Raw genomic sequence first — 20,060 nt, 5'->3', positions numbered from 1 at the left:
GACTGGCCACATTTCCTTAGGCGCTCAAAAATTCAACCCTTGCAAATTGAAGAATTTCTGCCTTTTCCTATGTCTAAAAATCAATTTTCCTGTGGACCAGGAGTGACCATCTTGTGCGACACGCAAAAAGAAGGAACCTGGGGTTTCTCTTCAGGGTTTTAAAGAAAAGGTGATGCTTCTAGACGGGGTATAACCATACCAACGGGCCACGCCACGTGAGATCTTTGTAGTTACGCTTCAGCTGGAGGTGATGTGGTTAAGGTGTGAGCAGCTGGCTTCTCACTGGCGAGGGGGAAAAATAAATTCTGAACACGCCACAGTATGCAAAAAAAAAAAAAAAAAAAAAGGAAGACGTTTGAGCACATTCGGTTTGATTTGTATTTAGTACCCACGACGTTCCTTTGAAGTTTTTGTGCCCACATACGCAAGCGAAGGCATTAATCGAGTCGTTGCAGGAGCTGTGCGATGGAGGTGGGCTCGTGCAAATAAATTCAAGCCAAGCCGTTTTGTTCGTGTAAGGTATTTCCATGCATTTGCATTTGCTGTAGTGATGAGTTCTCCTCGCGAAGCTGCAGCAGCCTGATGCGGGGAATGCGCTCTGTGGCCCGCGAGATAGAATTTGTCTGAGAAAACCTGGGGAGAAATCTTATTACTGTAGTTATGCGAAGTCCTGCGAGTGTTGACTAACCATAGGGTGGGCTGGAGCAAGGCTGGTAACTGCAGTTCCCTCTCTTCTCCCTTGGCTAATTCAGTTCCTCTTGCTTTCACTGGAAGCCTGGTTGGCATCAGCAACACGAAGACAAACATTATCCCAGAGAACGGCATCGACTCCCACTGGAAATTCATTTTCATTAGTGACTTTTTTTTTTTTTTTTTTTTTTAAGCGATTAGAAATCCAAACATAGCTGCTTCTTCAAGGTTCCCTAGAAAGCTCGCATGCTTTTACTGACAGCTGGGAAGGTTTTAAATATTTATTTTCAACCTCAAATTTTGTGCTTTAAAAAGAAGAAGAAAAAAAAATAATAACTAAAATAAAAAAAAAATGGAAAGCAGTGTTTTCCCCAAAGGGTCTGTTTTAAATAGCTTGAGCAAAGATGCAAGAGAATCTCTGATCAACTTAGCAAAGGTATCCTCCAGGAAAATGAGTTTAGGATGCTTGGTTTCTGATTACTGCGTTGAACAGATGGAAGCTGTTATACATATTAGAGAGCAATATAGTTTAGCTTCAGCTCTAAATTAGTGCTTTAAGAGCATGACAAGCTAGACTGCTATCATATTGTAATTTATACTGAAAAGTGATTGGGGAAATATGTGAACAAAATAGGATGAATAAAAAATACCCTGACTTTGTAAACCGTACATCCTTGAACATCTCAGAAAATTGCTAAAGTGACCGAAATGTAAAGCATTTTTCAAGCTTGACAGTGGAATTAGGGACCTTTAAGTAGAGCTAAGTGCAGTGGTTCCTGGATGGAAGACGTGGGGACTCAAACCGTCACGTAGAAACCCAGTGAAGGATTTGGAGGCACGTGTGAGCAGATGTGACATCCCAGGAGGAGATGTCACACCAGGCAGTGACACAGAACTTCAGCTTCCATTTCCTGGGAGCCTAATTGTGTCTATAAGGGAAGAGAGTAAGAAATGCAGCGCCTAGAAATCTGATTTCATGGCGACATCTCCTGAGGAACTCTCCTCCTGCGTGCCAGATGCTGTCTTGGAAGCGTGTGTCTGCTTTACAACCATCCCAAAATTTCCTGACCCTGGAGGAAAGCGATAAACTCTTGGTGCAGTCACAAGCAAGATTTAAAAATTTGGTTCATTTGGGGTTAAGGATGAAGAACTCAGTTGGCACTTCACGTAGGAGAATGGAGAACTCAAGACCTCAAGGTTGAAGATCATGTTCAAGCCCAGGAGATAGAAAAGTAAATGTGTTGATCTAGAACACATGCAAGGAAATGGCCGGACCAAAAAAAAAAAAAAAAAAAAAAAAAAAGCAGCAGAAATACGAGATATTTGTGTCAATAAGAATTTTACTCCTGGATATCTGAGTGCTGGGATGCTGAGAATCAGCAGATCCATGCAAAGGCTGGATGGTCCAGTTGCCTGAAGAATTGATGGATTTCGATGTTTGCCTCTGTGTTGTGTTTGGCAAAAGTCCTTACTGTGGGAAATGTGCTTTTGTGGGAAAGAAAAGCAAAAAAATATTTTGTTTGAGGGGAAAAAAAGAGTTGATTCTGACCTTTAACTTTGTACTTTGGGTTGTGAACTACGTGGCACAAGTTATACAATTTGGAGCTGTTTCAGAATCAGAAAAATGTTTGGTTTTTTTGTTTTTCCAGGAAAGGTTTGAAAGTAAAGCTGATCAAAATGTAATTAAAATTGATTTCTACAGAAAGCTGAAGCCAAAAAAAAAAAAAAAAAAAAAGGGGAAAATTTTAAAAAAAACCAACTCTCTGTTTATGCAACTTTAATGTTCAAACAATAGTTCAAAAATATCGTGCGCCCCAGCTTCATTTTAGAGACTTAATTCGCAAGAAGGGTACAAGAAGTTAAACTCTTTGGCTTTTTGAAAGAAAAAGTCACGATTTAGCTCTGAAATTCCCGAGTCGTGTATTTGAATGGTTTGAAATCAAGAATATGAAATGTTTGAATAAAGTAGTTTTAACCTAAACGGCTGCCTAGAGGTTATCCGTAGCGCAATTGAAATCCCTGTGTTGTGGCAGATGTAAAAAATTATCATTTGAAGGCAAATCGGTTGTGTGACTGCTCCCATCTCCTTCGCTGCCTGAGAATTGCTACTTAAGGAAGTTGGAGGAATTGCAGTTTTGCTCCGTTATCCAGCTTCTCGTTTCAAGGCATTAAATTGTTATTTTATCGCCGGGGCTTGCGAGAAATGCTTCTGTCGTTTGTTTTTCAAACAGCGCTGTTGAGGAACAGCTCAAGTAACTTTTGCTTCTGCATTAAAACCGAGTTTGGGAGGGGAGTTGGGGGTAAACGGCAAGTTAAACCTGACTTCCGGTGGCCCCACTGGTGCAATCTCTTTCTTCTTTTTGTGAGTAGCGGCTTTTCAGTGAATTTTCTTCAACCTTTAAACGAGACTCCGTGCTTTGCAATTTTAAGGAGTCGAATGCAAAGGACTTCTAAAGTTGCTGGGTGGTTCAGACCGGTAACGTACTAATTAATCAGACTTCCCCAAAGGTGCAACGGGTTGTCAGAATGCTCTGATGTGTTCCTAAGAATTCATCGGAAAGGCCGTAAAATACCGAGGCCGCGTGTCGTGCTGCTTACTGAAAAGAGTTAATTCTGCTTTTTATCACTTTTTCCAAGGTTTACAGTGGGAATGCTTCACAACTGTGAAGTGTCTTTTGTTGGAGTTTACATCATTTTAGATTATTATTTGGGTTTTTTCCTACCTTGTCCTTGTTGCGGTCTGTACAAACTTTCGTCTATTATATTGCAAGCCTTTTTATTGGGGGAAAATAGTAACTTGTCTCTTTCTGCTCTCAAAAAGACAAGCTACTGTGCAGCTCCTCTGAAGAGACTTGTGATATGGTAGTTACCGGGTAAACTCAAACAAAAGGCATTTACTCCTCTAATCTTGACAGTAAAATGTGGCTTGTAGAAGGCAAATAGACACCAAGTGATTAATTGCTACTTAAAGTAATGAATTTTACCTGGGAATTCCTGTACTGAGAATCTCTCATTCTATGATTTCATTTTTGAAATGTTGGTGTGTTATTTCAAGCAAGAGCCGTATGTCCAAAAGGGAAATTCACGTCTTGTTTTCATGGGAATGAGACAGATTATTGCCAGGATGTACAAGTATATCACTAATAAAGGGAACCTGTTTGTTAAATAATCTGTGAGTGCAGGACAACTCATTCAATCAACTGTCAGGATCCTGCTGAACTTGCAAATAGACCAGGGAAGAGAAAATTTGTCCTCCTGGAAATTCCTTTGCGGGTCATCTTTCATTTTCCTGCATCATTTGAAATCTCTCCTGTAGCCTTATGCTAAAGGTGGAAAGCATTAGGAGATATTTGATTTGAAAACAGGAGGAGGCATATCGGTGCGTTTGGAAGGGAAGGATGTAGCTCAGAAATGAAATTGCATGTAAGCTCTGCATGTAACTCGGGGGGCACCTGGTTGGTTGTTTTTTGGGTGGGGTTTTTTTTTTTGTGCATTTATTTTTAATCTAAACTCAAGTAGAACATTAATTTATACTTTTATCTTTCTTTTTTTTTTTCCCTTTTTTGAATCCCAGAATCTCAGGTTCCTGACCAGCCAAGCTCTCTTCATGTCAGGCCCTTGACAACAAGTATTGTCATGAGTTGGACTCCTCCACTGAACCCAAACATTGTCGTCCGCGGGTACATCATTGGCTACGGCGTGGGCAGTCCCTATGCTGAGACCGTGCGAGTGGACAGTAAACAGCGTTATTACTCCATTGAAAATTTGGGTAAGTAATTGTTTTCATTCATTTCATTTCACAAAAAGACGTTCCTCTGAGGTTATGCTATTTTTGCAGGTTTATTTTTAGGCTTTCGCCGGTGCTTTGTTCGTACGTGCTGCTTGCTTAAGCTGTTTCTGCAGTCCATTTTGTTTGGTCTTAGCTTCAAACCTCTGGACACTCTCAAATAAGTCCAATTTCTTTGCTCAAAACGCTCATTTTATTCAGTAGGTCTTATTAAATCATCCGCTCCTAATGCTGACTCCCACTTGTGCAGAAAACTGGACCTAAAGATCTTATTCCCTGGGCTGGCCTCCCATGTTTGAATTTAATGGCAAGCGCAAGACTCCAATTTTGTGTCTGTCAAAATGGTGCCGAGAGAGTGGTGGAGATTCATTATTCATGGCACAGCCTCTGTGACAGTTCATCTAAATTCTCAGCGTGGTATGCAGAGACCTGGATCCTTCCAGTGGTGACGGACCGTTCTCCTAGCACTGGGAAAACAGTTCAAAGTTTAAAGGCAGTCAAAAAGTTTAATGGTTTCCTCATCATTTCTTCTTTAGCACTTTTATTCCAAGTAAAAAAATTGGTAAGTTCTGCTTGGCAGTCTGGGAATGATCAGATATTACAGGGGGATTCATTAACTTGGTGCATTAGGGGTGCACAGCGAGACTAGTTATCTCAATTCTATCAGACCAACCAAAACTCTTGATATCTGGGGATATTTTTCTTCCGAATTGGTATTTTACAGCACTACGAAACCACATTGTCCAGCTTTTTTGCCGTTTCCTTGGGGAAACCTGGACTAAATTGTTTCTACTGCTGCTTTATCAAACAGCTTCTCTCTGTCCAGGTGTGCACGTTACGATGGAGGTATTTGCAAAAAGCCTAACCGCTCCCAAATATTCGGTGGGTTCTGCAGAAAATTTGATGATAATATTTTGTACAAATGCAAAGTTATTATGTAAAATGGAAAGATATCTGCCTGGCCTATGGAAGAAATTTTGTGGAAGCTAAAGATAAAAGCTATTACTGGTGAAAGTTTGCGTCTAATAACGAATGGTCGGGACTAAACGCAAAGTCGTGGTTTTGTTTGGTTTTGTTTTGTTTAATTCCAGAAGGGATTCAATTTCTCCCAAGCCTATTTTAAGTTGTTTCGTATCTTTAACGAGTTTTCAGTTGAGTCTTTCGCCACTGTTAACCCAGTAGTAGAAAATCAAATTATATAGACAGGGATTATCTCAGCCTTTGTGCTTTGGCTTTAAGAGCTGAGGAGAAGATGCCTACACAGCTCAACTTTAGAGAGTTCCAAATGGTCAGCTCTCACTAAAAGTGTCTTAATTAACAACTGGAGAAATAACCTGGGTTCGGTGAAGCTTTAGTGTTTGTTTTCCTTCCTGTATTCGATGACCAGTTGGATATATTTGCTCATAAAACCTCTGATAGCCACTACCATCGGGTGGAAAAAACCACCAGGAACAACTTGCAGCTACAAAAGCCTTCTCACAGGGTAACTACTCTTGGTAGTTGTGGAAAGTTGATGGTGCCCTTCAGCTATTAGAACTGTTGCTGTGGATTCTGTGTCCTCCTATCTTCTCGGCTCTGCCAACAGGCAGAATGTGAAGTCCAGCAAGTCAGGGAGGATGTTTCACTAATACACTTTAACTACAGAAGCAGCACTCTGCCATCTAGAAAATTCCAAGAAACTGTTTTGATCACATCAAATATTTAATTACAAATAATTCGGTCCCAGAAATCAGGGTTGGCGCTTTTCTTTTTTTTTTTTTCTTTTTTTTTTTTTCTGCACATTCTCCAACAGACCGAGAGTTCTTCCCGAAAGTTCTTCATGATTCAAAGGGGAAGTATCTTTCTAATTGCACATTTTTTTGCTTTGATGGCAAATATTCAAAAAGTGAGCAGTGTAACTTAATTGTCATCGTCCAGATAAGCCGCCTACATTCGGTCTCTAACTGGATAAGGATACAAACACTTTGGTCAGAAATCCTGACGTGCACATTTTAAATTCGACTTCTCTGAACATTCCCATGTACAACTTCGAAAATCAATTTCCATGAATAATTGCACTTATTAAATTCCATCATTTAAACATCCACAGAAGATGAACCCCAGAGGGATGTGACCAAGGGCCCAGAGAAAGCTTTTAAAAAATTAGAACAGTTGCCAATACTTCCTACATTATTCACCCACTTTATTAGAAACCATTACAAGAAAATTACGCAAAATGATGAGACAGAATTCTTCTCCTAATAAAAACACTGTTTTCAATAAGGTTATGAATCCGAATGTGCTGCTGGCAGGAATAAGGGGGAAAAAAAAATAGATATGATGTGGGCTCATCCTACCTGTTGTAAAATTTCCTATGACACCTGTGCACGAGGGGTATGCGTGATCTTAAGCGTAAGATGGAAAAGCAACAATAAAGCCTGATACCTAAATAAATGATGAACTTCAGTGAGGTTTTTCTCTCGCCTCCAAAGACCTCATCCCTTTTGATCCTCGTGGCTTGCAGCGATTGCTTCCTCTTGGCTCTCCAGCTCTCCTTTGTCTCGTTAGACAGAGCCTGTGGAGAGGTCACCCCACTTCGCCTCAATCCCTTCTGTGATGTACCTAGCTGAAAAATTGGGGTTTTTGCAGCTTCCCGAGGTTCACTGCAGTTCTACTTTTCATTGTGCCTTTGTGGGCTATTTTAAAACACGCTGCAAACCTGTGTATGATTTAGATTCTGGAGCGGCAAATACTTTCATTAGAGAGCAATCAGATTTGTTTGACATCAGCTGCCTTTCAGAAATCCTGCCTGACTCTCCTGTACAGGGGCTGTTTTCGCACACTCATGCCCAAACCCAATAATCCAGGTCCACGTGCGGAATTATTTTACCTCGACAAGCTTGTGCTGTAGTCCTGAGAGAAATGATGATGAAAAACTCGTAAAACTAGTGCCGTGCCAGGTTCAACGGGGATGCAAAACACCCTGACACCACGCGTGTGCCTGATCTTCTCCCTGGGAGCGATTTTCTTCTCTCCGTCTTCAGACCGGCACAAAAGCACCTCCTGGACGTCTTTCCAAAGACCTTACAGTTGAGAGCTGGAGAAGAGGGATGCACGTAGGTATTGAAAGTTGGACCTAACAGCCCCCAGGCTGGTTCGTTGGCTTTATTCCCTTCCCAGCCTCAGTTACCCTGGAAATTCCTGCCGTCGTGATCCCCCTTTGCCTGGCCGTTCCTGCCGTAGATGTGCGATAGGGTTGCCGTGGTCGTTCCTGCTTGGTGGATATGTAAGGCTGCTGGTCCTCCTGCTGATATTTGTGGAGATTTTGTTCCTTGTGCAGCCACGGGTCATCGTTGGCCACCTGCACGCAGGCCCTGTGAATACAGATGGTTGGGTACCATTGGTATAAATGGCCGGACATCCAGTGTTTCATTGTCTTTTGTAATATTTTTGGGCAAAATGCTATCGTTCCAAAATCTAATCCTAAATGACTTCCTGCTCTCATGAACTGAAGTTGAGGCAGAGTCAGAAACAAAACATGTCGCTTTGATCTTTGAGCTCGGGACCTCTTATCTTCTCTGTGGCCAGGTTGTAAAGAAGATGGTAGCTTCGCTTGTGGTCAGTGTTTGGTGGTGAAACCTTTGTGATAAGGCTGAACTCATGATAAACTCTCTACCCTGCTCTCTAGACTCTTTATTTTACCCAACTTCAGCTGTTTGAGTCACCTGAGCTTGAGTCCCATCAGCCCTTGTTACTTCTCTAGTCCATCAAGGAGGGAAAGACAACAGCAAGGGGTCGTTCAGGCCATTCAAAAGCTCCATCACCTGACCTTTCCTCCCTGTTGAGCACGGTGGGTGTTTGTAACGGTCACTTAGCCACAGGGTGCAGTTACTCATCAGGATTCGGTGGTTTAGAGCTGATGGGGAAATTCCAAAGATCTTTGCACCTTCGATCTGCTGCTAATGATCGACTAAAAATACTTTCTGTTTAGTACTTGTTGGCTTTGGAGCAGAATCGGGTATCCAAGTCTCTTTAGAAATCCGATTAAACACTTCACCTTTGTAATCCTTTTTTTTTTAAAAAAAAAAAAAAACAAACAAACCAAAAAACCAAAAAAACAACTTTTAAAACTGCTTGAAACTCCGAGGCTTGCAAACGATGGGCGATCTCCTTCAGTAGATCAGCCATAGGGAAGGATGGAGAGCTACACATTGGCCAAGTGGCCTGCTTTTTAATTCCTTCCCCCCTGATCGTGCAACACCAATTTGCACAAGTCATCTGGCAGCTTTGCATCACTTTTCAGGGACTTAATTAATTTCCTTCCTTCAAGCAAAACTTTTTTTAGTGCCTGAATCAGCCCGTACGCGAGCTGTTACAGCATTTGTCTGAGTAGTATACTTCAGCTACTGAATAAATCACTTCAAAACCACGAAGAAAAGTGCTCAGTCTTTCATAATAGTGATTGAGAACTTTATTCTGTGTGATGATCATCTTGAATACAACTATCTAGAGGTAACACTTGTACTCTAGACTGAATTAAATAGAGTGATTTTCTCATGACTGAGTGGTCATATTGCCTTGGAGACGCTCTCCACAGGTACAGAGAATATCAGAATATCCAGGGACTTAAGTTTTGTCAGTGAAGGATTTGTTGTATTTTCTCTCCGCAGTGTATGAAAGAGACTTGATGTCGGTCTCATAAATTTCAGGAGCAAGCATCCCCTGCTCTCATTCAACCTTTTCTGTGACAGAGAAATCAGTGCTTGACTGACTCTCAAATTAATAATTCTAACAAGGAGACCCACTTGTAGTGAGCCACTTCATTTCCTTTTTTTTTTTAAAAAAAAAAAAATAAATTTGAAATTCTGTGCTTGTGCTTATAAATGCCAAGGTTATTGGCTGATAAACGGTGGTTTTAACAATATTGGAAAATTCACAGATGCTAATTCTGATCTTTTACACCTAGGAAGTAACGATTTCTGAACTGATCCAACTCAGAAGGCGTTAAGCATCGTAATGAACTGGCTGGGCTCATGTCTGTGGAGCTTTGTATTAAAGCTTACTCATGAAATAAATGTTGCAAAGGGAAGAAGCATGCCAAGGAGATTTCCATTTACCAGTTGTGCAAACGTACACACACACACACACACACAAATATCTGAACCACCACACCAGCTGTAATAATTGGTGTAAAACTTCCAGTAAATGATAAAGCTGTGGTTTTCATTCATGACTTGGCCAAGTGGAACACGGTAACTTTATCAGAGCGTATTCCAGTACGTTAACAACATTGTTATGCCATTGTGGGATATTTTGATAACTCATTCCGTGATATTTTAATAAGTTACTGGAATAAGGAGGCTGACACGAGAAGGGTGGTAGGCTGGGCGTGAGGAGACTGAGAGAATGACCGTCACCCAACGCTGATGGGGGTGGCCTCTGCCTTTGCTCTATGTTAGTGCCATCCCAACGGCAAAACTGCATTAAAAAAGCATTTTGAAGAGCAACAACAGAGTCATTCTGCAGGTGGTGACAGGCTGTTTGCATCGTTCCGTGCGGATGGGAAAAGCTGAGACTCAGTTTTAAGCTGGTCAGAAAAGGTAATTCCTTTGGCATCAGTACTTTCAGATGTAGGATGCTCTAAGTCCTTCCATGCGAAAATGTGTAGAAAAAAATGATTATACAGATATTCAAAGCATTCAAAAGCTAAATATGATGGGAAAGCTGAACCAAATTCCCGAGTCTTACAGAAACGTGGACTTTTTTCTTCAGAGCACATCCCTTCCTCCTCTCCCCTTACGTATGTGAGAAAAACAAGACGTAATTTTAGCAAGAGTTTTGAAGCCCAGTTGCCTTTATGCGACCTAAGAAAAAGCTGCATTCATCTCCCCGAGTGTGCACGGATGCGTATGCAGCCTCTTGAAAGAGTTTGATTGGGAAGCTGGAGCGCGCATCTTGAAATATTATTTTCATGTCTCTTTTTCACTTCACCCTTTGATCATGCTGGCCCAGCAATGAAAGCAAAGTGCGTAATATGCAGCAAACCCTAGCAAAGACTTTTCAAAGTTACTCCCTCTCCTCCCATAAAGCCTGAAGCTACACGCACCTGAAAATTTTCAGCTCCGAAGAGAAAAATCTAATGGATGGGAGGCATTTCCGCTTAATTAGTAGCTTGGAGAATTAGAGCTACCACATGAATAATAAGAACGAGGTAACAACTCACACGGGCAAGGTGGTTTCTAGTGCTGGAGGGGGCTGCGTGGTCTCCCCTGGTCTATATGGACCCGTGTGGGAGGTTCTACACGACACGGTGAGAGATTGGCAGCTGGGGTTGTCTCATCTTTGCCTGCCTTGATGCAAGTGTGACCATTCAGGAGATGCACCAGCTTTTTGGGTGGCCCAGAAGTTCAACTTTTACAGATCCCTGCGTTATTCGAGGAATAAAATTGGGAAACAAATCGACCATTACAAGTGACAAGAAACGAAGATAAAGCTTTTTAGATCGGAATTTCTATTTTAACAAACATACCGGGAGGAACACAAAGGGTTCCGTCACATTCACCTTCATCTTAACTGCGGATCAGGAGAGAAAGATGGTTCTTCATTTTCTCTAATCTTTGCAGATGACAGTTGTGAATTGTAACAAAGACATGAAAGGGAACAAAAAGCTTTTTAATGTAGTTTTGGGTTGTTTTCTTCCCTTTGCATTTTTAATACAAAACGGAGCCGTGAAAATCAAACAAAAATATGTTAAATTTTATGCATCTCACTGTTTCCCTCATAGATCACATTAAAGCACGACACTAACAAGTAAAGGCACTTCGAGACTCCAGGGACCGTTTATTTTCTTTCTTGCCTTTGAAAACTGTCATTTAAAGAAGGCTGCCATTTCTGCAATGACTTTGTGCCCCAATTTTTCTTTCATTTCTCCCTGACTTTGCTTTCTTACGGAGTAGGGAGAAATCGCTCTCAAACGAAGGGTCATTTTGTGATCCACACATTATTTACATCACGAACAGATCTTGTATAACACACACACACACCCCCTCCAAATACAGATCTTGTGTGGATTTGCAGAGTGTCCTCGTGTTAAAGTGAATTTTAGCCTGCCTGTATACCTACACGGAAGAATCCACTCATACGCTTCACTCTGGTTGACTTTCTGGAAAGTATTTTTGTTTGTTTACACCTCAGTTCTCCAGCTGTAGAAAAAAAAAAAATAAATAGCTAAACAGGTTTCCTTGACAAAATGTTTAGGATTTATTGACAACAGATGGAACAGAAAAGCTGAATGTTTCCCTTCTTTGTTAGTGAAGAACAGAATGCCTAAGAATAACTCTTAATCCCAAATTATAATATAAATAATACAGAGAGCCAAGAATAATTTTATTTATTTATTTATATACATTCATCAACTCAAAGGAAAAAAAATAAAATAAAAAGGAAGCTTTGTTACAAAGCTTAGTTTTCAGGGAAAAGGGATGGATAAAACACTATGCTTTGCCTTCTGGGGTGTCACTGATCTCTCAATCACGGACACCAAGGAGATCAAACCAGCTAAATTAACCAACCTTACAAATGCACGTTCCCTTGGATGAAAGATTTTTTTTTTTTTTTTTTTTTTTTCAGAGGCAAACACAACCTCTCCTCATGGTGCAACTTTTGTGGTTATTTTTTGTGCACGAGGGCCTGAAGAATCCTTCCCCTTCCCCAAGTTAACCCTCCCGCTACATTAACGATGTTTCCTCTGATGTCAGGAAGCATCTCGAGTCACGGCTCTTCATTTTTTATTAATTTGTCCGTATGTCTTACACTTCATTTTCTGCTACACTACATTACTTTCCCTGAGTTTGGCTGCATTTGTAACAAATATATGTGATGCACGTAGGGATTTTTTTGTTGTTGTTGTTTCGCATCCCTACCGACACGGAGTGCACTGAGCTTGCAATGCACCACGGGAGTTGTAAAGGTTCACATCTCCACAGGAGACAAGACCTATTTCTAAGCATGTTTAAATTACAGTCTTTGTTAAAAAAAAAAAAAAAACAAAACAAAACAAAACCAAACCACAACCCTGCACGGTCTGTATTAATGCACACAGGACATAGCTCACAAGAGAAATCAGCAAGCAGGCCTAATATATGATGAGATGACATCTTAAAACCAACTATAAATATGAATTTGCATCTCCTGAACTACATTAAAATAAAAGCACTTAACAGTTTCTCATTATAAATTCTCTTTGCTCCGTTAAACCCTTTCCCTAGTGTTTTAGAAATTAAATGTTTCCAGAATCAGCCTGAGTACCTAAAAATATACGGGCACCCCCAGAATAGCGAGGCACGTCGCTGTCACCCAGCTGCAGCACCATGTTTTGATGCCGTGACCTTCACCACTTCACGGCAGGGTCCCACCACCCAAAGGCGCCGTGGCTTCAGGGTAGGTCTGAGTTGACTTCTCGAAGTGATTCGCTGAGAGATGTTCTTGCCGAGGATGTAGACTGTGAGAAGAGAAGGAGGTCCGGTTGCTGAAGGATGCTTCTGGAGCTCACATGGCAACAGAGTAAGGCAAAACCCCTGATGTTGCTGCCTGACTAAATTTTTTTTGGTCCTAGTTTCTCATCCACAGGATCCCAGAACCATCTGGGTTGGAAAAGCCCCTGAAGCTCCTCCAGCCCAACCACGACCCTCCCCCTGACCGTTCCCAACTCCCCCAGATCCCTCAGCGCTGGCTCAGCCCGACTCTTCAACCCCTCCAGGGATCCCGGGGACTCCCCCCTGCCCTGGGCAGCCCATTCCAACGCCCAACAGCCCCTTCTGCACAGAAATCCTTCCTCAGAGCCAGCCTGACCCTGCCCTGGGCAGCTTGAGGCCATTCCCTCGGGGCCTGGCGCTGGGGCCTTGGCTCCAGAGACTCATCCCCCCTCTCTGCCCCCTCCTGGCAGGGAGTTGCAGAGGGCCAGGAGGTCTCCCCTCAGCCTCCTCTTCTCCAGACTGAACCCCCCCAGTTCCCCCAGCCGCTCCCCAGCAGACCTGTGCTCCAGACCCTGCCCCAGCTCCGTTGCCCTTCTCTGGCCACGCTCGAGTCATTCAATGGCCTTTTTGGGGTGAGGGGCCCAACACTGAACCCCCTCAGCGAGGGGCGGCCTCCCCAGTGGCTCAGATCTCTTCCCTGTCCCAACATCTGAAGAGCTGGGACATGCCCTCACCAATTGTAACAGATTCAATGGTGAGACTGGATTAAAAATTACAGGTTAGGTTGTATTCATTCAAAATGTAGATGTGTAGGACCCCGCCCTGTCCCTCGTCCCTCACAGCTCTGTGGAGCAGCTGGGCAGAGCTGTGCTCCTGAAGGACGAATTTCCATTAAATATAGGAAATATTTGAAGTGTGTCTGTGTATAACATACCTTTATTATTGATGCTACAGGAGTGCCCGGAGGTTTGAGATGAGTTTGGGGTTTCATTGTCTGCTTAACATAGAAACATATTGTAAGAATCTACTTGAAAAAGCTTATAGGCAAAAAAAAAAAAAAAACAAAACAAAAAAAACACGGAAATGGGGGAAAAAAAAAAAAAAGTTAATACCTTTGGGCTGAAGACACAAAAAACCCCCAGTGACTCGTCCATCATTTCTTGAGAAGTTTGTGACATACTGCAGGTAATTCAAGTTTCTGCTGTTCTCTAGATTTGCTCTCAAAATAAATGTTTTTGTTTAAAGAGAGCTTTAACAGGTGGGATTTTTTCCCAAGCTAAAAGTTTCAGATTTTGGTGCCTCAATCAGCCATGTACGTTGTTTTTTTCAGATCCTAAACAGGAGGAATTGATTTTGAGGAGATTCTAGTGCTCCTGATGCTCCAAAAACATGTTCGTTTGCTGTCTTTGTTGAAACTTTGGATAAAAGTTTTTGGCGTGGAAAAAAAAAAAAAGTGCCCAATTTCCTAAAATTTTGTGCTCTTCATTCACAAAGATGATACCAGGCCTATCCTTTGTAACCTTGGAAAAATACGTTCTTGGATTTTACAGCATTTGGTGAATTTAACGTAACTGAAATGAAGCTCTTTGGTATTATGGATTCTAGTTTACCAGAAGATGTAAATATATGCTAATTCTGTTGCATTAGAGCAAAGATAATTCACTGGTAGGTCTGTTGCTGATGTACGAAGCGCGTAGAAGGAATAAAATAAAACTGGTTTTCTCCAGCTGACAGCATAGGGGAAACTCCTTTGGAGAATTTCACCGTGATAGTCTACGCTAGTGGAATATTTATCGTTAAATTTGTTAATATGATTAAAAGATTAATTTTTTTTTTTTTTTTAATGTGGATATAATTTCCCTAGATTGTGCTAAAAATCTGCTTCTAAGCTTTGCTCTCCAGGGCAAGTGTATATTGTCCAAGAGGTGGAATGCATCACTTATTGTTTCTTTTAATGGAATTTAATCTGCTGGCCTTGAGGTGCTCGTGGATATTTGTAAAATCAAAGCCCAGGCACCTTTCTTTTTGGGTGCTGGGGAACAGTTTGTTCCTTGAGTGTAGTTTCTACACAGAGGAGGCCAAATCACCCCCTGGGCTTCCGACCCTCCGGCAAGGTATCGCTGATGCTCTAACACCAGCTGATGCTCTAACACGCAGCTCCCAAAGCCCAAATTTATTTAGTAGTCTGCTAAATGCCGAATATTTTCTCCAGGATCTCCAGCAGCAACTCCACCTGCTTTGGGCTTGTTTGATGTGGCACCACGAGATGAAAACTTGATTGTAAACTGGTTTGGGGGTTTCTTAATGCATATAGGGTGGCTTCTATCTTCCTGAGAGCATTGTCCAGCCCTGACAGTCTGGAAAACCACAGCCCTTGATTCAACCCTCCATTTCAAGTCCAGCACACTACAACCGACCGTGATATTGGAAGTGCTTTTCTCTCTTGATTTCTCAGAATTCGATAACCTTCATCTGCAGATTTTATACTTCAGTTTGACATTTGGTCTGTAGATAGCTTACCTTTTCCTGGCAATAAGCTAATATTAGTAGGTCTAGGAACTGATCCTGGTACAACAGTGTAATGTTTTCCCAAATGCAGACCGGAGTAAACGAGGCTGTTCTCTGGTTGCTTTTTTGAGATAATTGTGGTTGAACGTTTCTCTGCCCTTTAGAGGGTCTTTCGGTATCGGTGACAATGGCAGGACACAGCACAGACATCGTTTTCTTGAAGACCTTTTCTCTTTGGAGGGCATTTCCTACGGGAGTTACTCTGCTTACCACAAAATCGAGCGTTTGCGTTTCCACCCCTTTCATTGCAAATAAAGGGGAGGCACTATGCTTTTGGTGCAGCAAGTTGTGAGAGCAGCAGAGAAGACAGAAGGGTCCTCCGTCACCAGCTGGCTTAGAACCTCCTCCTCAGCTCGGCATCGAAGTCAGGTTCCTGTTCTCACCCCATTTGCGTGATAATTGTCGTGGAATGACTTGGGTTGGAAGGGATCCCTCAAGTCATACGGTCCAAGTCTTGGATCAAGCAGGGCCAGCTTTAAAAGCAGCTCTGGGTCCCACCTGCATCAACTTCTGAGCACCTTCAAGGATGGGTGTTCCACCAGTCTCTGCCTCGGTGCTTGACAACCCTCATATTTATTTTTTTTTCCTAAGAACTAATAGGAATTTCTCTTGCTGCAATTACCACCCGGCCTTTTCACTGCAGGATATTGCCAGACCCCATCTGTTTTGACAAGATATCTTTGTTTCTGCTTCTTCTACAGGGAAGCCGTAGCTCCTCATGGTGGATACCTTAGTACTGGCTCTGCCATCCAGAGAGTAGACTTATGCAGCCTGCAGTTAAAAACAGCTTTATAATGGGAAAAAAAAAAAAAAAAAAAAAAAAAGGCACTAAAGATGCTTTGGTTAGGATCAGGAAAGGCATCGACATAGGTGTTGGGAGAAGATTATTGAACACAGAATTGCTGTTTTATTAGTTTTATTTATTAATTAATATTTATTTATTTATTATTACATTGCGTTAGAAGAAATTCAGGTTTTTAAGTGTGGGACAGAGGCTCTGAGTTGTATGATGGGATTGAGCAACGTTTTTCACGATGAGCAGGAGACCCCATCTTCGCTTCGGCTCTCCCAGGGTGCCGATCTGCAGGTCCCTCGTGACAGGTAATTCTTAAAATGAGGAGTGAGAAGAGGACTTGAGAATGACTTTTTATTTAGGAGAGAAAGGTGCTGATCCGGAAAAATCTGTGACTGCACTATTCTTTTCCCAACACTGTAGTTTAAGGCAAGGAGCTTTTCTTGGATTGGAGTTCACATCTAGTGGTCAAGTGTTTATTTTATATTAAAGAGAAAATTAAAGAGAAAATTAAAGAGAAATTTAAAGAGAAAATTAAATTATACATGAAAATGCAATATTTGTCAAAAGACCCCATGTAATGGCTATAGAGATGTCACAATTTTACCCTCTTAAAGAACAGTTTTACCCTCTTAAAGAACAATTTTACTCTCTTAAACAAGAAAATAACTGTGGTATCTTGAATGAGTTGGTGTTTGTTGATTATTTTCTTTTCAATAACATCATCTGTCAGTAGAAGAAATTGATTTTGTCCACGCTTAGTTTGAACTTCTTGTCTTTTTTGTTTGTTTGTTTTTGTTTTAAGTTGAACTGCAGAGCACAACTTTATTTCCAGAGCGTGTTCCACACCAACACTGACATGGGGATTCTTGGTTGATGCTCTAATTAAAGCTGAATTATTTGCTCAGCTTTTTCAAAGGCAAGAAGAGATTTTTCTTTGCCAGAAAAATGAAAAAAAAAAAACAAACAAACAACAAACAAGCAACAAACAAAACACATATAATTCTTCCCTTCTCCTGCTCCAGAATAGCAAATGCAAATGGGAACTTCATTGTTACAAAGTGATGAATGGGAGTTGGTAGAGAAAAAAAAATAAAATTAGAATTTACCTCTGAATTCTTGCAACTACACTGCAATCGTCATCTCTAAAGCCCCCGTTTCTCTCTTCCTTTGCGTTGTTTCTGCCAGGAGCACTAACGACCCTTCTGTTCCATTAGCTGCTGCACCTATTAGTAGGTTTACACTAAAAAGCTCTTCTCATTTGAACTCCCCACTCGTCGATGGCATTTTACCAAAAAGAGCAGCCGAACGACCCTGTAAGTATTATTAATATACAAAGCAGTTCAAAAAGCAACTGCCTGCCACGTTGACAATATTAATACTTTTTCACTTTTGCGTTGTGTTGGACTAAACTCAACTCTAATACTGTGTTCAAACGCTGTACCGTGGCAAATTACCTTTCTCCCTCTTATCTGAGAGGAGACTCAAGCAATTATTTATTGCTCCAGTTAGCAGCAACTCAAATTAACCACCTGAATTTTTCATGGTTTTAACAGAAAGCTACAGCTCGCATCCTCATCGCAATCTTAGCTCATTTTTGCAAATGTAACTTTACTCAGCCTAGTTATAAACATAAATCATACGTCGGTCTGTTCAATTTATAAAATCTGAGGGACTATATATTGTGCTATATGGGCAGTTGTAATGAAGTACGCGCTATAGAGCCTCCAGTTTTAAATTCTCCATGAGCTTATCACCTTTTTCTACCTCCTTTATCAATTTCTGTGAGTGTATTTTTCACGATCAAATTAATAATAAATCACTCATTTTGCTTATTCGTCACTGGGAATTCACAATTTATTTTGATTTAGACGTGACAGCTCTATGGGGTTTGGGGGGGTTTTGACGATAATTTCTAGAATCAGGTTTCTGGAGTAATGTTTCACATTTCAAAAATCAGCGTTCAGGGTGACTTTTTTTTTTTTTTATTTTTTCCTCACTAATGTCTCGTTATTGAAAAATTTAAGCCAAGTGAAGTCCAGACGTCTGTGCTCTGGACATAATCAGTGGAGATACGTATTGAACTTTAGAGGATGATTCATTTTATCTTCCATAAATACCTGTCCCAGCATGGGATGAAATATTCTACAGAGGTGCTTGACTCTTCAGTCACTACAGGGACAGCCCTTAAAACCAAACCACGTGACTAATTTACAGAAATTAATGAGATTAATACACTGTTTATATCTCCACTTCAATATAGCCACCGAGCTGGTAATAACAAACACCTGTTACGTCTCAAAGTCCTAAAACTTCAACTTTTCGTTGTCTTTCCCAAAATCTGCATTAACCCCTTGCAGCACTCTGCCAGGCATCTTTCAAAACTCTTAAAAAAAAATCACAACAGCTGGGGTATGGGTAAAAATAAAAAGAGGTGGAGTGGGACTAGGCTCTGCATCTGAATTTCTTTGTCTTCTGCAGAATGTGACATTATTAAACTCGCAGCTAAATAATGGCTCTGTGTCTCAATAAATCAATCTTTGTGTGGAATCTGGCGAGTTACAACACTTAGAGAAATTAGAAATTAAAAGTAGTATGCTAATATAGAGTGGAAATCATATGAAAATAGATACTATATCTCTGTGAATGCAAAATAATTTCCGTATAACTAAGGATATTACGGTGAGTACCAACTGAATTAATAACTAATAGTGCAAGGAGTTATTAATGCACCAGTCATTCATTTGGCAATTTTGAAAGTTTAGCTCTTTTGCAATAGAACCACACAAGTCACCTGAATATTAAACAAACGTGTCACTGTTTCATCTGGACGTAAAATTAAGTACAAAATATGTGTGTGGAAAGGCTATTAGTAACAATATGCAACGAGTACTTCAAGATTATTTACTCGTTTCAGATTTGCTGTAATAGTGTTAATCATGCTGAGCTGATTTGGTGTTAATGTAGATGAAATACGTAATTCTGCAGCGGGTCTTTTGCAATGTCTCATTAATAAATGTCTCCTCGCATAGAAACATTTGTTATTTTTTTGGTAAAGATCTTTGAGGGGACAGTTCCCGTCTTTAGCAGGTGTATGAGCACCCAGCGTATTCAGCTGCATTTTTTTTTTTTTCTGTACAAATAGAATTAACAGCTAAAAAAAAAAAAAAAAAATAAGGGGAGGTGGGGGATGAAGCTATTCACACAGAAAAATCAGGAAAATTAATTGTCTTGTTTTTCTCGGAAAACAGTCGCCTAAAAAAACCAACGTGGAACTTCACAGGGTCATTTGACTTTGTTTTCATTTAGGGCTGTATTTAGAGTAACCCCGTGGTAAACTAGAACACACAAAGCAGGGCAACACATCCGTGCACCCCGAAGTTGATTCCCATGTGTTATTTGTGGTCGGCCACCTCCTTCGTATTTACGTCATAGTGTGAGGTTCTCAGCGAGGTAAAAAGGGGTAAAATGGCTGTTCCCGAGATAATCCTGACATCAAGAAATTAGGGAGGGAGGCTTTTTGCTCAGCATCCAGAAAATGGGTCACAGTGGGGGGGGGGGGGGGAGCTGAACCGCTCTGGGCTGGGTCCAGGAGCACCAGTTGCCCCCAGCAGCACTGGGAGAGCTGGATGCCGGCGGTTCGCTGGTAGGAATCTCAGGATCCCAAGGCGACACGTCATTGGTGACCTTCAACCATCTCATCCCTGGGATGGCAACACGTTGTCCCCTCCCGGCAGCCCCACGGCATCCTTCACCTCCGGGTAGCACC

General features: G+C 41.3%; 1 protein-coding gene across 2 annotated transcripts in view; it reads left to right on the top strand.

Annotated features, from left to right (window-relative positions):
- DCC (DCC netrin 1 receptor) overlaps positions 1-20,060 on the top strand; it is a 612,108-nt gene that overhangs the window by 518,499 nt on the left and 73,549 nt on the right. For both annotated transcript variants that reach the window (XM_074932358.1, XM_074932359.1), the window contains exon 15: positions 4,265-4,459. In XM_074932358.1, coding sequence (XP_074788459.1) covers positions 4,265-4,459 — 195 coding nt within the window. The remainder of the gene's footprint in view (positions 1-4,264; positions 4,460-20,060) is intronic.

This window comes from Athene noctua, chromosome Z, assembly GCF_965140245.1.
Source record: "Athene noctua chromosome Z, bAthNoc1.hap1.1, whole genome shotgun sequence".
Taxonomy (NCBI): Eukaryota; Metazoa; Chordata; class Aves; order Strigiformes; family Strigidae; genus Athene; species Athene noctua.
Note: the sequence above shows the minus strand (reverse complement) of the source record. Positions and strands in the feature narration are given on the sequence as shown.